This window comes from Diabrotica virgifera, chromosome 6 (genome assembly GCF_917563875.1).
Source record: "Diabrotica virgifera virgifera chromosome 6, PGI_DIABVI_V3a".
NCBI lineage: Eukaryota > Metazoa > Arthropoda > Insecta > Coleoptera > Chrysomelidae > Diabrotica > Diabrotica virgifera.
Genome location: NC_065448.1, coordinates 12046397 through 12063713, shown reverse-complemented (window position 1 = coordinate 12063713; position 17317 = coordinate 12046397). Strand labels below are relative to the sequence as shown.

Sequence of the window (17317 nt, the reverse complement as noted above, 5' to 3'; positions counted from 1 at the left end):
GTTATTTAAAAAAACATCTAACTTCGCTGTTCATTTGTTTAATAAAAAATGAAGCACCCACTTCTCGAGTAGAACTTTTTGATATGTTGTTTATTAAACATTTCTTAATGAAATTACAAAAAGTTTTATCTTGTTTGATTTTTTCCGAAGTGAAAATCTAAATGCACTCCCCTAAAAAGAGTCGTTAATTTGAATTTTGTAAACAGCACAGGTACTGTATTATTGGACATGCAACATTTGTGCTCAAGTTTGTCATTGTTAATGGACATGTCTTTAATGCTACTTTAGTAACTAGCAAACCATTCGAGGAGGACATACAGTATTTGAGCACAATAAAGGTTTCATCTCGACTGGTATAGACCAGGGACTATCTCATTTTAAACAAAAAGGGACATACATTTGTCCTCTTAGCCATCGATATTGCTTATTTACAAGGTAATAAAAGAAATTGCAGAATCGGTAAGAAATACTTGTTTTCATGATTCCTTACAATATAATCTTTTTGGAGCATATAAAAACAAAGTAGCATAATATACAAATAAAGAAGACAGTGGGAATAAAGAAAGAACCATGACAAAAATGGTAGTTTCTTATTGTAAAATATGTCAAATACTCGAAAAATACAATTTTTATTGGGACTAAAGGGCGCGGCAGAATATCATGCACGAATCGTTTCCAGCACGTAGCGTTTAGTTTCCGAAAAAGATTGATTTTAATGGTTTTAAATATGGTTTTTTAATGGTTTTAATATTCACACTGTCCGGAACGTATCGTATCAGACCAGACACCTCTTTGTAAAATCAGGATTTTCGGAGACTACGTTATGTGCTGGAAACGATTCGAGCATGATAATCTGCCGCGACCTTTAGCCACAATTTTACTTTAAAATTAAATTTATTTGATGTTTTGATTTCCATTTCAGAAATCGTTCTCAAAATAGTTCTGTCCGAAGAGGAAATTGAAACGTTGAATAATTTATTTTAATTAACTATTTTTAATGGGAAATAATCCACAATTTTACTAAAAAAAATGATTTTATTATCATTTTTTTTTAATAAAATTGTGGCTTATATCCCATTAAAAATAGTTAATTACAAAAATGCCACAATAAATAGCTTCAGAACAAGTAATTTTAAAGTTAAATTTTGGCTTATCCCCAACAAAACTAGTAAATTACATTAAGATGCTATAAGAAAATATCTTAAGAACAGTATAAAAAATTTAAGGGGAACGGAGCAAAATGCAAAATTTTGACGCATGTCAAAATTTTCAATGTGTTTTAAATACATAAATTTTTTTCGAATCATGAGAAAACTAATAAGTATTTTTGAAAAATTTAAACGCAGAATGAAAGATTACTTTATTACCGAGGGCCGAAAGTCCCCTAGAATAAATAAAAAGTTTATTTTGAATGAAATATTTGCAATTACAAATCACATAGTCGAGGAAATGAAGCATTTTGGCTCGCAATTTTTTCGTCCAGCATGGATTTACTTGAAATTTTCACAGAAGGTAGGGAATAGTCCAAGGATCATTTTCTATATCATGCCGCTGTACGCTAAAACCTTGGGGTGGTTGCCACCCCATCTCGGGGTGGGAATTTTTTATTACATTTTAACCATGTAAATCGATGTAAAAAGTAGTTTTAAGAAAAAAATGTTTTTTACATTTTCTTCGTAAAACTAATATTTCTCGAGATATTCGTGGTTGAAAGTAACAATTTTTCGACGGAAAATCGACTTTTTTAGAGGGTTTTTTGAGAATAACTCGAAAAATATGGATTTAATGAAAAAAACTGTGAATATCAAAATTGTATCATTTAGTAACACAAACGAAACTGTTTTTCTATAATATTTTTACGACAAATACAAACCGAGATATGGCATGTTAAAGGTTAGCTTTTTTCGTCAAACGCATAATTTGTAATAATCAAAGCGAAATAACGGAAAAACTTTGCATTTTTCCAGGAAAACTTACCTGATGTTTTTTCAAGCATACAATAAGATCTTTCAAATAAAAATAATAAAAAGTTTCTAGCATAAAAATTGAGCAACTTATGAAGAAAAAAAAGGCGGTACCTATTTTTCTCTACGAAAAAAACAGTGAAAACAACCCCCTAACTACCCTTGTAATTAACAAGTGGTCTTCGCCTTTCTGTAATTTCTTTTATATTTATATTATCAATACACCCAAGAAGTTTGACCTATTCAAAAGGCCTAATTTTAGAAAAATTGGAGTTTAAAGGAAAATTGATTTTTTGCAATTTTGCATTTTTTATCATTTTCTTCAAAATATCTCCGAAATTACTGGAGATACGAAAAAAATGATAGACTACTAAATTGTAGCTTTTTTAATAGCTAAAATTTCCTTATGCATAGATTTTAATTACAGTGAACAGTTAGCGAGATATAGCTGTTTAAAACATCTATTTACGAGCAAACATCCCCTTATTCGAGCCCTTTAAACCCACCTCAATTAAAAATTAAGGGATCTTACGGAATTTAATTTACGCAGTCTTATTACGCTTCAAAAATCCTACAAAACTATTATTGAAAAAACTTTTTATCACCAAAAATGAAGGAGCTATGTTTATAAAACTAATTTTTTTTCGAAAAATTCGAATAGTCCCCTTATAGAGCATTTTCAATGTACCTGTATAATTCCACAGAGCCGTTCGTATACTGGATGACTAAAAAACTAGTTGTATGTGTATTTTTATATATTTGTAAATTCGTATTTTTGTGTAAATAAATGTTTTTGTAATTCTTTAATTCTACTTTTTTTCTGTATAGATCTATTAAATTGTCTACTTATAAAAATTGCAATGTTATTAAGGGTGGTTTTTAAGGGTTGAAATATTATGATATTATATCTTAAAGCATAAAACAATCATTATTTAACCAGTCAAAATCAAATTTTACCTATAGTAAAGTTTACAATGTTTTTATATAATTTTTGACAATAAGGGTAGTTTACACCCCTAACAATAATCAACGCCCTTGAGCATGATATAGAATATGAAGTACAGGGTAAGATGATCCTAACCCCAAATTTTTATGTAAATTGATGCAAGCCGAAATTATTCTTTTAGGATAAGTAAACTTATCATATATAGCTCCAACAAGGGTGGTTTTAAGGGTTGAAATATTGTGATATTATATCTTAAAGCACAAAACAATCATTATGTAACTAATAAGAAGCAAATATTGACAATAGTAAAGTTTAAAATGTTATTTTATAATTTTTTACAATTAGGGGTGGTTTTCACCCTTAAAAAACCAAAAGCGTACAACGGCTCAGTATAGAAAATGAACTAGAGGGTTAAATGAGCCTAATCCCAAATTTTTGTACAAATCGATGCTGGACGAAAAAATTGCGAGGTTTTGCCATTTTTCCAGCTTTATTTCCTTCTAACACTAAATTTTCTCTTTTATTTTCACCCCTGTAACTTAGTAAAATAAACATTATAGAAGTTTTCAGGGACTTTCTGCCCTCGGTAGTAACGTAATCTTTCATTCTACGTTTAAATTTTTCAAAAATGTATTAGTTTTCTCAAGATTCGAAAAAAATTAATGCATTTAAAACACATTGAAAATTATGACATGCCTCAAAATTTTGCATTTTGCTCCGTTCCCCTTCATGCTTGAAATTACTGAAAGGATTGAGAAGAAAGTAAATATTTTAGTACTCTAAATTGAGGATATGAGATGCAAAGTGCCTGACCCACAATTTTACCAAAACGCTTTTATTACATTAAAGTTATCTCTTATTTAAATATTTTCAGATGCAGAGTGGCAATTGAGAGCATTGGTTGCTTGATTGGTTGTTATATTTTAATTTATTTACATTCAGACTAAACCATTAGTTTGCCATTTTTGTTGGGAATAAGCCGCAATTTTACTTAAAAATAAGTTTATTTGACGTTTCGATTTCCACTTCCAGCAAAAATAAGAGTACAGTAGAACCTCGATTATCCGTCAGGGCACCGGACCAAGGGTATGACGGATAATGGAAAAGACGGTTAACAGAACATTAAAAAAAATAAAAATTGATAATAAAACTCTCAAATTTTATTTGTCTGTTTTGTTTGATGATATAAGAGAAATTTGTGTTCGTGTTAATATTGTTGAATTTGGTTTAAAATATTCTGAAATCTTTGTTTGTTTTACTGATGCTTCACATTTTGCAAGGGCTGATTTTCTTATTCGGCGTAAGATTCAATCTACTTTATTGGATTCTTTTTGCCGAGAATACCACTCGATGAATGGTTGCATGTGAGATGAAGCTTCTTTAGGCAAATCTTTGTCAGTTGCAAAAGCATCATCGACATCGCCAATCGCCACCGTCAAATTCCAAGTTTGTGTCAGCTTCTAAACCTGTTTCGTCAGCCTCTGTTTTGCCATTTCAACAATTTCATCATCTGTCAGCAATCGATAGCATAGTCATTTGCGTCCTCATCACAAATTAGCCATTCGTCATCTTTAGGCAACGAAAACAAAACAGTTGATTCAGCCATAACTTCATTTGTTACCACACTGTACATTTCAGCGAATTTCGTTTGGCTTATCACAATGCTAAAAAAAATGAATTGATGACTCAATTTTTTGCTTATTGTACTCAATACAACTTATGTTCGGACCCTGACGGTTAACAGAGGTGACAGTTAATGGAGAGACGGATAATCGAGGTTCCACTGTATATAAGACAATAATTCTAGCAAAAATAAGAGTATATAAGACAATAATTCGTCCCACAATAACGTATGGAAGCGAAACATGGACTCTGAATCAGCGGGAAACAACAAAATTACTGGTACTTGAAAGAAAGATACTGCGGACTATCTATGGGCCTTGTAGAGAAGAGACAACAGGAGAATGGAGAAGAAGACACAATGATGAACTCCAGACAATATATGGAGATGGAAACATAGTACGCTACATTAAAGCAAACAGAATACGATGGGCGGGTCACGTGCTAAGATCAAGTGACGAAAGACTTCTAAACGCCACATTCTGGGAAAGGCCCGATGGAAAAAGGTCAGTTGGTCGCCCAAGAAAGAAATGGAAGGACGCAGCAGCCAGTGATCTACGCAAAATGGGAGAACAGATGGGAAATAGCTGCTCAGGACCGATAACAATGGAGGGAAATAAACGCAGCCAAGACTCACATACAGGGTGATTGATTAGTAGGGTAAAGCTCAATAGCTCCGCTATAGTAATAGATAGCAATAAAAATTAATAACAAAAATTTTAGCCACCTTTGAGCTTCACATTACAAAATTAGTTAGAATGTTACAGGGTGTTCGATAACACAGTGGCAGACCTAACTTATGTTTTTTTTTAAATGGAACACCCTATATTTTATTTTATATTCGAAATCCTGTTAACTTCTCCATCACAAAAATATAAAGGTTTGTAATGTTATACAGGGTATTTACAAAGTTATAACCAATTTTGTATGAAAATCGTAACAAGTTCAACTCCCTGTATAAATAAAAATAAGCACAACAGCAATGGTTTATTAATGCCATATTTTTTTATTTATTGTCAAAATTTTTAAGAATTATTGATATTGCTAATTTTCTTTATATCAAATACAGGGTGAGTCAAAACGCAAGTACAGTATTTTCTCAGTAATTAAGAAAAGTAACATTAACATACTTTAATTTTCACATAACATTCCCTATGCCCAAATTTATTAGTTTTCGAGATATTTTCATTGTTCAGAGCAAATTATTTTAGGTGTTTAAATTTATCTAAATTTTAAGTAAGCCATGACTGAATTGACAATTGAAGATTACCGATTATCAATCCGGTAATCAATGTAACACTGTAGCAAATAAAGAAATAAAAATAATTTATTAGTAATACATTTTACAAACAAAAACAACCACTACATGCAACATTTTTGAAACAATTAAAAACTGTCTTTTTATGTAAATGCAACAAATAAACAAAGAAAATTAGTAATAAATTTTACAAAAAAAACACACAAACACAAAATACAATATTTTGCGAAGACAATTAAACACTACTTTTGTATGTAAATGTAACAAGGTAACAAATAAAGAACGAAACATAATTTATCATTACGTATTTTTTATGGGAAATAAGCCAAAATTTTACTAAAAAATGAATTTATTAACGTTTCGAAACCCAAATCGGGTTTCGTTGTCAAAATACAAAATACTATTGATATTAGTATTTTGTATTTTGACAACGAAACCCGATTTGGGTTTCGAAACGTTAATAAATTCATTTTTTAGTAAAATTGTGGCTTATTTCCCATAAAAAATACGTAATTATAATTTATCAGTAATACATTTTGCAAAAAACATGTTTGAAAAAATTATAAGCTACTTTTAATAAAATATTTTTAATGTTTAATTACATAAGGTGTTCAAAATTATCTCCTAACACATTTATGTACGCCTAAAAACGATCATTAAATGAGCTACTTACTCTACGGAGCATTTGTAAATTAACACATCGAAATACACTTTGTATTCTATTTTTCATCTCATCCATTGTTGTTGGAGGTATTTTATAAACTTCATTATTAACGTAACCCCAAAAAAATCAGTCCAGTTTATTAAATTCTGGTGATTTGGGTGGCCAGGCTACTGGTCCATTGAAAAAATCTCGAAAACTAATAAATTTAGACATAGGGAATGTTATCTAAAAATTAAAGTACGGTAATGGTACTTTTCAATAGTGATATAAAATTCAGGGTGTTCCATTTAAAATTACTGAGAAAATAATGTACTTGCGTTTTGACTCACCCTGTATTTGATATAAAGAAAATTAGCAATATCGACCATTCTTGAAAATTTTAACAATACGTTAAAAAATATGGCATTAATAAACCATTGTTGTTTTGCTTATTTTTATTTATACAGGGAGTTGAACTTGTTACGATTTTCATATAAAATTGGTTATAACTTTGTAAATACCCTGTATAACATAATAAACCTTTATATTTTTGTGATGGAGAAGTTAACAGGATTTCGAATTTAAAATAAAATATAGGGTGTTCCATTTAAAAAAACATAAGTTTGGTCTGCCACTGTGTTATCGAACACCCTGTAACATTCTAACTAATTTTGTAATGTGAAGCTCAAAGGTGGCTAAAATTTTTGTTATTAACTTTTATTGCTATCTATTACTATAGCGGAGCTATTGAGCTTTACCCTACTAATCAATCACCCTGTAGAGTTGTAGAACCAAATGATGATGATTTCCACTTCGGAAATTAAAAACTTGAACAACACACAAGTGGAATGAGGAGAGATTCACCGCAATAAGCGAATCAGAGAACTCTAAGTAAGAGCAGCTTTTCATCCGGAATGAAAAGCCTTGATGATGATGTAGTTTATTCCCAACAAAAGTAGTAAATTGTGTTGACGCCACAATAGTTGTTGTTTCACACTAATGCAACCATTAGTTTCATAGTATTGATCATGTTATTATATCTACTTTTCTTACTAATGTGTACATACATAAAGAACAAAGAACAGACATAGTAAAGAAAAACAAATAAAACACAATATCCCATCAAATATATATTAAATGTGTATCAAAAATATAAATAGTTTATTAAATTTCATAAAACTATCACTGTTTGCTGTGTTGTCCTAAATCTGGATGTCCAAAATTGTGTAGGTCAACCCAATTTTTGGTCCTTTGACTAGATTGTTCTTTCGGTATGGTCTCTATTGCAACCTCTTCTTCACTATCTTCCCAAACATTTAAAAAATCCTTAGCGAATTCACTGTTCACATTCTGTGTAGAGTATTTTTCTTCAAATTTTTCCAGGAATTTCTCTTCTTTGTTCTTTGCAGGATGCTTCTGTGATGATTTTTCTTTGGCAACGGGAGCGTCTAAGGAGAACTTGATATCAGAAACTTGCTCAAAATTGGTGGCATGAAGGGTTGCTTTTGGATTTTCAACTGTTTTTGACCACTCGTACATCCTCGTCACAGGTTCGTAGGTATCAGGTTGTTCTTCATAGACATTTTGTTGAAATATTTCACCGAAACAGTTAGAAGTGTACAGGCATACGTTTTCATTAACGGTTAAAATTTTGCATCCTGTTAGACAGTGTTCTACCTTAGGATCTAAGTAATCTTGAAGCACTAAAGGTGGGTGTTTTAATTTAGTCTGCACTAGAGTTTCTTTCAAATTAGGAATATCGTATGGTAGTGAATATGGTGAATCGCCTGTAAACAATGCTCTATTGTCGTAGCTTTGTCCACACACAGTCAAATAAGTATCACAACCTTTGATAGTAAAATCTATATAACAAGGAGCATTTTTGATGAAATGTGAGTAATATGAAGTGTCTTCAAAGTCCCGAATATCGGCTCTATACAAATAATGGCGTGATGCTAATATTAAGTCATTCCCGATAATCACGAAGTTGTACATTGGATTACAAGGTAACAATTTAGGCTTAAAACTACCACTTACACTTTGCGTCCGTACATCTAATATATGCACTGTGCTTCTACTCATTAGAACCACTGTCTGATTGTCTAAAAAGCGAAACTGCTGAAAGTTATCAACATCAGTGTCGAGTTCGTTCTTAAAACTATAAAGTGAGGTATCAGTCTCCATATCTCTAACCGAGAACTTCATATTGGAAAAAACGACTCCCAATTTAAAGTCTTCACTTATCATAGCGTCAAAGATGGGTTGTTTGTACGCTCTACTGTACTTTTTCGTCACTGTACCCACGTTATCACATCTCACAGCTGTCACTTTGTTTTTTTCTCTTAAAACTAAATACGGTCCATCACTGGTTTTTTCAGATCGTATGCCGTAAATAATACTATCAGAGGTATAATTAGTTTGTACAACATCATCTATAACATTCATGTTTGGCACCCGATTGATACATAAGTTGTTGTGGAGGTCTGGTCGGGCTAAGTAATCAAAGTTATTGTGTTGGAAATGTGCAAGATTGCCACCAGTGTAGTAATGATTGTAGTCACCCTTGTATATATCTTCAGGTTCTTCTTCGTCATAGTAATCTATTACATACTTTGGTATGTACATATATTTGTGTCCACTGTACTCATGTTCATTCACACGAACTTTGTCATACTTCATATATCTGCGCTTCCTGGAATGTACGATCTTATTGTATTTTTCCTTCTCTTTAATCATCTTGGAAACCAAATCTTCCGAGGTTTTCAGAGGCTTATGTATGGGATATGGAAGCTCTACGAAAACCGGTGAATCTGTTCTGTCAGTTCCTTCAAACAAGCTTTCTTTGCAGGAATCTATTATTAAAGAATGTTTGACACTGTGCAGAGTATGCATATTTGATGGCTCATCACTATCTGAGGAATTATCGAAAAACATTTTGCACGTTTTCCATCAAAACACAGTGCAATATTTGAGGTTATGTTCTTTTCTTATCACCTTTTCTTATGTCAATAAAAAATCATAAAACACAGACATGTCATGGTAGTGGCTAAACAACTGCGAGTAGGCTGACAACCGTTCTTAACACGTTAACTGCTAACGTTTTTCTCAAATTATTATAATATCAATTTTATAACAAGAACTAATCAGTGGCGGCTCGTGATTTTTACTATAGGGGAGGCTATACTAAAATATCTAGACAAATTTGCACTAGCAAAAAAATGTGCCAAAAAACGTAATGTAATGCCCCATTTTTTATTTACATTTCATATCATCATAATTCATAATTTCATATCATATCATTTTAAAAATAATTAGTCTAATTGTAAAAGTTTAATACCAAAGTTTGTGTCGTTTATTTGTTAACAATTCCATCTTTGTAAGTAGATATGCATATCAAAATAAATACAGATTTGAAGTTTTGCAGTCCATACAGGTTGAAGGTTCACATTTTTTAAGATACTCAACTGAATTTTTTTAATTCTAAACGCGGCCTACAACTGCGAATCCAAAACATGATAAATTACCGACATTTTGCTTTGCGTTACAAATATCGGATAAAGTTATTTGAACAAGTTGTTCCAAATATTATTCTAACCCCAAATACCAAATTTCATAACAAAATTCGCACTTTTAGTTTTTTCATTATTTTTAGTCAGGACCCTAAAATTCGCTGTCCCGAGATGCACGCAACGGCAACGGAGCCGAGAAGCTATTTAACCTCCGTTGGTAAATCTCCGGGCAGCGTGTGATCGCACCGTAGATGCCACAGTTAGGAGACCGGGTCTCCTTAAACGCCTGTTGCGCTGCGCGGAGCATTAGCAACGGAGGCTGGCCGGCTTCTCGGCTCCGTTCATGCATCTCGGGATAACCCAGGGTCCTGCCTACAATAATAATAAAAAAACTGAGACGCAATCATGCGTTCTAATGCTAATGCTCCGTGCATATGGATATTTAGTGAAAATATGGAATTTACACGTTGTATAATAGTGAGAATGTCTGTATCATTTGCTCTAACCAGTTGTTTCCTATTATCCAAGTAAGATTGAAACCAGTTCGAAGAAATACCTCGAATTCCATAATTCCTTTGGCATAATCACAAAAAACAGTGGCAGTGTGCAGATTATTGTTTAATGCTTGATAAACCTTATGTAGTACAGAAAACATGGCATCTGTGGTACATTTATTACTTAAAAAGCCGAACTGATTTTGTGATAAAATATTGTTATCAACGAGAAAGGACGTAAGTCGGGCTTTTATGATTTTTCACCACCCTTATGAAGAGGAATAATGATGGCCGTCTTTAGGCACTCTGGAAATTTACCTTTCTCAAAAGAATCATTAATTAGATAGATGAGGACTCCCAACACACTGTCTGGAAGATTTGAGAACATTTTTATGGATAGTTCATCGGTACTACAGGAAGATTTGCTTTGGATACTATTGATTGTTTGGATCAGTTCAGATTTATCAACCGGTCTTATAAAGAATGAATTCGAGATCTTTCCTGAATTAGGGAGATAGGAAATGGGATCTTTTTGTGACACAATAGTTGATGTTATATTTTTACTCACATTAACAAAGTATTCATTTAGATTTTCTGGGTCTGGAAGGGAAAATGTTTGAGCTGTGTGAGTTTTATTTCGAAGATCGTTTATTATGGACCAAGTTTCTTTTGCAACACTTTTAGAGCTTCTCAGACGATTTTGATTGTACAATTTTTTAGGTGATTTTATAAGTTTTAAATTACAATAATAAATTAATACTCATTCGTACAATACAATATTCCCTATTTATATTCATTCCACTCCTGTTCGCGAAATTTTCATCGTAGTCTCGAACGCATGGTCTTGGTAAACAGCCGGGCCGGTTTTACAATAACTTCATAATCTAATGTATTTTCAGGCTGGTGCATCAACTATGGACACTTCACGTACATCTATGATCAATCTTAATTCAATTTCCGAAATGGGAGGCACGGAATTTTACAAGAAATTGTATTGCAGTAGACAAGTAATGCATATAGCGGAGTGTATGAACAGCAGCGGACTGGATTGTAACGTAACGTTTAGCTGTGACAAAAACATATGTTTGCTAGGAATACAGGTATGGCATTTGGATAATTAAAGTATGTACATATTTACATATGTGAAATTATTAAAGTAATTTTAGAGTATGTGGACTCTATTATAGAGTGTGGTTCAAATGAATTGAAAGAGGTACCTATTTAAATGTTACACAGACAATAGCCTAATCAAGTTTATGAAAAGGGCTTACCCATATCGTCCCATATCATACCTTAATCGTCACATATGCACACGCGGTTGTTCAATACAAGAGGCGGTATCAGAAAAGTAGGTTTCGGTTATCACTTAGTAGGTCTTTATTCGCAGTATTCATACGCTGTATACTGTTTTTTTTTTGAGTAGCCGTTATCACTGAGAGAGAATACAAGAACAAAAAAAAAGAATGTGTGTGTACTTTGTACGCACGTAAGAAGATATTCGTCTATTATATAGGTAATTTCAACGAAGTAAATATACTTAACAGGTTATTTGTATTTTCTTTAAAAATTAAACTAACTTTCTTATCTACCACTTTCAAAAAATTTTTATTAAGACAACCAAAAATAAAAAAAATATGACTCGCCCATTATTCGAACCCGCGTCATTCCAATCTCGGAGCTAACGCCCTAACAACTACATCAGCGAGGTCCTTCTAATTGACATGTAAGTTTCGGATATAATTACACATCACGGCGACAATAAATAGTGTAAAAATGTTATGACTACATAATATTTTATTATTTTACTACAGAGAAACACAAATCCAAAAACACAAAAATTATAATAAATAATACATTTACTAAAAACACTAATATATTCTTTTAATGACTTATTTGCACGGATACAGATACATAAATACCTATCTTGAAAGATTAGCAAGGAACTACATACTGTCTGTGTGCGCAGGCGCGCAGATTTATGTACAGTTTTACCCTCAATCGAATCATCGAATCGCGCCTAAAGAAGAATATCTTCAAAAAGCGTATTTTCAATTCAAGAGGAAAGTAAGAGACAGTAACCCGCACAAACCTTATGGAAATTAGGTCCCAGTGGATTTAGTTCATACTTTGGGAAAATACTCTTTGAAGCATCCTGATAAAAAGTTCTCATAGGCACAACTCAATCGTATGAAGGATTTTCAAGATATAGAGGCACAAACTCGGAAAATTATAAGATTTACTGGGTATTCCAATTCCCTGAGTTACTGGTTATCTGGCAACATGTAGAAGTTTGGATCAAGGAAAAGTACTAGTAGTCTAGGATTTTTTCCTGGCTATCCAATGGCGACCTTTACTTTGACCTTGACCTTCAACGGACGTCATCTTCTAGAGTTTCGAGGGGTTTCGGCATTAAATTGATATAAACAGATTACTCATGGGTTTTTGGGATCGCTAAACACGAATATGCCATCAGAATTGAGCTCCGGAGGACGTGGTGGCCAGGGCCACTGCAAGGGACGTCATCTTCTAGAGTTTCGATGGTTTTCGGCATTTAATTGATGCAAATGAATTACTGGAGGGTTTTTTGAGGTCGCTAAACACGAATATGCCACCAGAACAGACTCCCGGAGCACCTGGTTTCCAAGGTGAATGAAAGGCGCTCCTGAAGTTTCAAGGTTCTGTGGTACTACATTAATACAAACGGATTAGTTATAGGTTTTTGGGGTTGCTGAACACGAATACGTGATCAGCACAGACACAGGAGCACCTGGTGCCTAGGACAGGTTATTTTCTGGAGTTAAAAACCTAAGAGTAATCCATTTGATTCCTCCGAAACTTTCTTTAAAACAACACTCTAAACATGTGCGTTTTCCTTAATTTTATTCTTCTTCTTCTTTTACTTCTTGGAGATCTTTCGATCTGTTTAATTCTGAAGCTGCCTCTGGTTAATTTCCTGGGAGGTAGATTGCCAACTATCCCTCCATCTTTTAGGTGGTCTTCCGGGAGGTCTTGAACCGGGCGGGTTGTTTTCTAGGGAAATTTTTGGGAGTCTATGCGTCTTACATGGTTTTACCACATCCTATTGCGCTGCCTTCCCCATTTTACAATATGTTGCATTTTACATTGCTCTCTAATGTTCGTATTTCTCACCCTGTCTCTTCTTGTTTTCCCCACTATTATTCTTAGGGTTTTCATTACGGCAACCCTTAGCATCTGTTTCGTTTTGTTGGTGTCTTCGCGCACTTCTATGTCATATGTCATGATCGGTCGTGTGCAAGTCTTGTAGATTCCAATTTTACTAGGTATATTGTGCATATACGGATTTGACCAGACTATCTCCCGCCGACATCCTGACAATGCAGATGCTTTGTTGATCTGACTCCTCAGGTCCTTTACTAGGTCGTGGGTGCTTGATATATCTATGCCCAGATATCTGATTTGCATCACTAATTTTATTCCATTTTGTAAATTGACTTTTTATTGAAGAAATTATTGAAACTGTCTGCCATTTCGGTTAAGCGATATTTCGGTTAAACGATATTTCGGTTAAAAGGGTTTCGGTTAACGAAGGTTTTATTGTAATCATAAATATTTCAATATTCACTTCGGTACTGTTTATTTTGCCGCATACTGTATTATTTTTCGCATGTGAAAAATTGAACAGCATTTTTGCGAATCTTACAAATTTTCTTCTACATATTTGGTACTTACTGTACTTACTTTTTCGTGTCTGGATCCGACTACAGTTTTTCTGCCCAATATCGGGCTACGTCTACACCCTTTGTATTTTCGAGCCGTAAATCATCGAGGGTGCACTGTGATGGGCAAAGTCTGTATGCTCTCAGGTGCTCCACGTTCTGTATTTCCCCACGTTCACAAAGTGCGTCGTTATCTGTCTTGATGCCCCATTTAATGAGGTTATGTTTTACAGGGGCAACAACTGTGCGTATGCGGTTGAGTGTCCGCGAGGTTCACCAGTCCAGGTTCATTCCATTAAGTCGTTCTGGGTGCAGGGGGAACAGTTCGGGTGGTTCGACGCTGACATTTCTCATAAACCTTTTCCGGATTTAAGTTGACTGGTTCCTGGCGATTCGTCAAACCCGTATAATTAGTGCCTTTCATCGAAAGTTTGCCTGAACTTCTCCACATATTGTGAGGCGCATCTACGGCCATCTGGTGATGCGAATCCAGCTACCCGGTACAATAGGGAAAGAGGGGTAGGCTTCATACAACCGGTAATTATTCTACATGTTTCATTTAACGCCGTGGTGACTTGTTGGGCGTGTCTAGATCTACCCCAGACGGGACAAGCATATTCACCTGTTGAGAAACAAGGCCTCAGCTGTGGGGTTTGCACCCCACTTGCTCCCTACAAGTTTTCGGAGAAGGTTGTTTCTCGTAGAAACCTTTTGTCTTGTGTCTGACAGTGGAATTTATACGTTAGTGACCGGTCTAGTATCACTCCAAGCTATTTGGGCCTATCAGTATGTTCCAAGTTGTCCCTCCCAAGATGCATTCAGTTTTACATGCGTCAAATCGTTGTTGAGATGGAATGCACATACTTTGGTTTTAGTAAGGTGTGGCTTTAATGAGTTTTGTTTGGAGTAAGTTGATATCATGTTTAAAGCCTCTTCCATTGTCGACTCTACTTGTGTGAGTGTTTTGCCTTTTAGGCCTTACCGATATCGTCAGCGTAAACAAAACTCTCAGTCTGAGGGTGCATTGGTTGGTCGTTGGTGTAGATGTTAAATAAGGACGGTGTCAGAACGCTTCCTTGAGGTAGGCCATTTTTTTGGGTTCTCCATCTGCTCATCTGGGGAGCACGGAAGGAGCCTCCACGCAAGTGATATTATAAGAACAAAATATCACTGGCGCTTCCTGGAAACGTCCCTCGGGCGGCTAATTCTTCCACCACTGGATCCGAACAAACAAACATATTTGGTAATTATTGTGTAATTTAATTTTTTAGGTACCGGCCCAGATCCCAACGGACGAAGACAGATCGCCCGCTGCCCATTCTTATCCGGAAATATTGTACGCTCACTTATTGGACGCAGACGGAAGTCGTTTGACGTACACTCACTTGACGAGCCGAGTTAAATACAGGTCATTGATTGAAATAGTTTTCAATCGACCGGTTTATATTCAAAAAAATAAGGTAAGATTATAATAGGTTTGTTGTAGCAAACAGTCAAACTAGTCAGAAACCGTCAGCAAACAGTTTGGTCAGTTAGAGAAAGTAATAGAGTCACCAGTGCTATCCCCTCTACTTGCGCTTATCGACTATTCGCTGATGGTTTCAAACCGTTTGAAACTGATGCTAGAACAAACCTATTATAAACAATAAAAAAGCCTGTTTTGGGGCTGAATTTACCCCCGTACTAAAAAAGTGGGAGGATTTTTTAACTTTTCAGGGGTTTATTTAGTAGTACTATAAAAACAATTGGTTTACTGAGATTGGTATAGTAGTATAGTAGATTTAAAAAAAAACATCTCCCAGTGTTAAAAACTGAGATTTCGACTAATAGACCAGCAAATGAAGCATTTTGGCTCGCAATTTTTTCGTCCAGCATGTATTTACTTGAAATTTTCACAGAAGGTAGGGAATAGTCCAAGGATCATTTTTTATATCATGCCGCTATACGCTAAAACATTGGGGGTCGTTGCCACCCCATATCGGGGGGTGGGAATTTTTTATTACATTTTAGCCATGTAAATCGATGTAAAAAGTAATTCTAAGAAAAAAATGTTTGTACATTTTTTCGTAAAACTAATATTCGAGTTATTCGCGGTTGAAAGTAACAGTTTTTCGACGAAAAAATTCACCTTTTTGAGGTTTTTTTTGAGAATAACTCGAAAATATGCATTTAATCAAAAAAACTGTAGATATCAAAATTGTATCTTTTAACAACACAAACCAAATTATTTTTAAAGGGCAAAGTTTTCAATCCTAATAGCGACATTAATAATATTGAAAAATTTTAAAAATATTACTAAAAGATTTTTAAATTGAAAACTTATTGGTCCATTATTATTTATTAAATTATTTTTCTATAATATTTTTACGACCAATACGAACCGAGATAGGGTATGTTAAATGTTAGCTTTTTTCGTCAAATGCATAATTTGAAATATTCAAAGCCAAATAAATAACGGGAAAACTTTGGAGTTTAAAGAAACATAATTTTTTTTTAATTTCGTATTTTTCACCTTTTTCTTCAAAATATCCACGAAAATACTCGAGATACGAAAAAAATTATAGATTACTAAATTGTAGCTTTTTTAATATCTATTTTCTTGTGCATAGATTTTGATTACAGTGAATAGTTAGCAAGATATAGCTGTTTAAAACCTTTATTTACGAGCAAACGCCCCCTTATTCGAACCCTTTACCACCCCAATTAAAAACTAAGGGATCTTATGGAATTAAATTTACATAGTCTTATAGCTCTTCAAAAATCCTACAAAATCATTTTTGAAAAAACTTTTTATCGCCAAAAATGAAGGAGCTATATTTATAAAACGAATTTTTGTTTTCGAAAAATTTGAATAGTCCGCTTATATAGCACTTTCAATGTATTTAATACCACAGAACCAGTTCGTATACTGGAAGATGACTAAAAAAACTATTTGTATTTGTACATATTTGTAAATTCGTATTTTTGTGTAAATAAATGTTTTTGTAATTCTTTAATTCTACTTTTTTTTCTGTATAGATCTATTAAATTATCTATTTATAAAAATTGCAGTGTTATAAAGAGTGGTTTTTAAGGGTTGGAATAATATGATATTATATCATTTAGCATAAAACAATCACTGTTTAACCAATCAAAACCAAATTTTACCTATATTAAAGTTTATAATGTTTTTATATAATTTTTGA

At 33.6% G+C, this 17317-nt stretch overlaps 3 protein-coding genes across 7 annotated transcripts in view; 1 reads left to right on the top strand and 2 right to left on the bottom strand.

The window, feature by feature from the left end:
* Window positions 1-17317, bottom strand: part of LOC114332197 (advillin) — a 235697-nt gene that overhangs the window by 201430 nt on the left and 16950 nt on the right. The window lies entirely within an intron of this gene.
* The window catches only part of LOC114332196 (BTB/POZ domain-containing protein 3), a 52506-nt gene that overhangs the window by 29144 nt on the left and 6045 nt on the right, over window positions 1-17317 (top strand). For all 5 annotated transcript variants that reach the window (XM_028281935.2, XM_028281938.2, XM_028281937.2 and 2 more), the window contains 2 exons: window positions 11334-11534; window positions 15404-15592. In XM_028281935.2, coding sequence (XP_028137736.1) covers window positions 11334-11534; window positions 15404-15592 — 390 coding nt within the window. The remainder of the gene's footprint in view (window positions 1-11333; window positions 11535-15403; window positions 15593-17317) is intronic.
* On the bottom strand, window positions 7549-9442 carry LOC114332195 (uncharacterized). Its single transcript, XM_028281933.2, has one exon. It carries the CDS (start codon window positions 9363-9365, stop codon window positions 7614-7616), a length of 1752 nt encoding a protein of 583 aa, XP_028137734.1. The 5' UTR covers window positions 9366-9442; the 3' UTR covers window positions 7549-7613.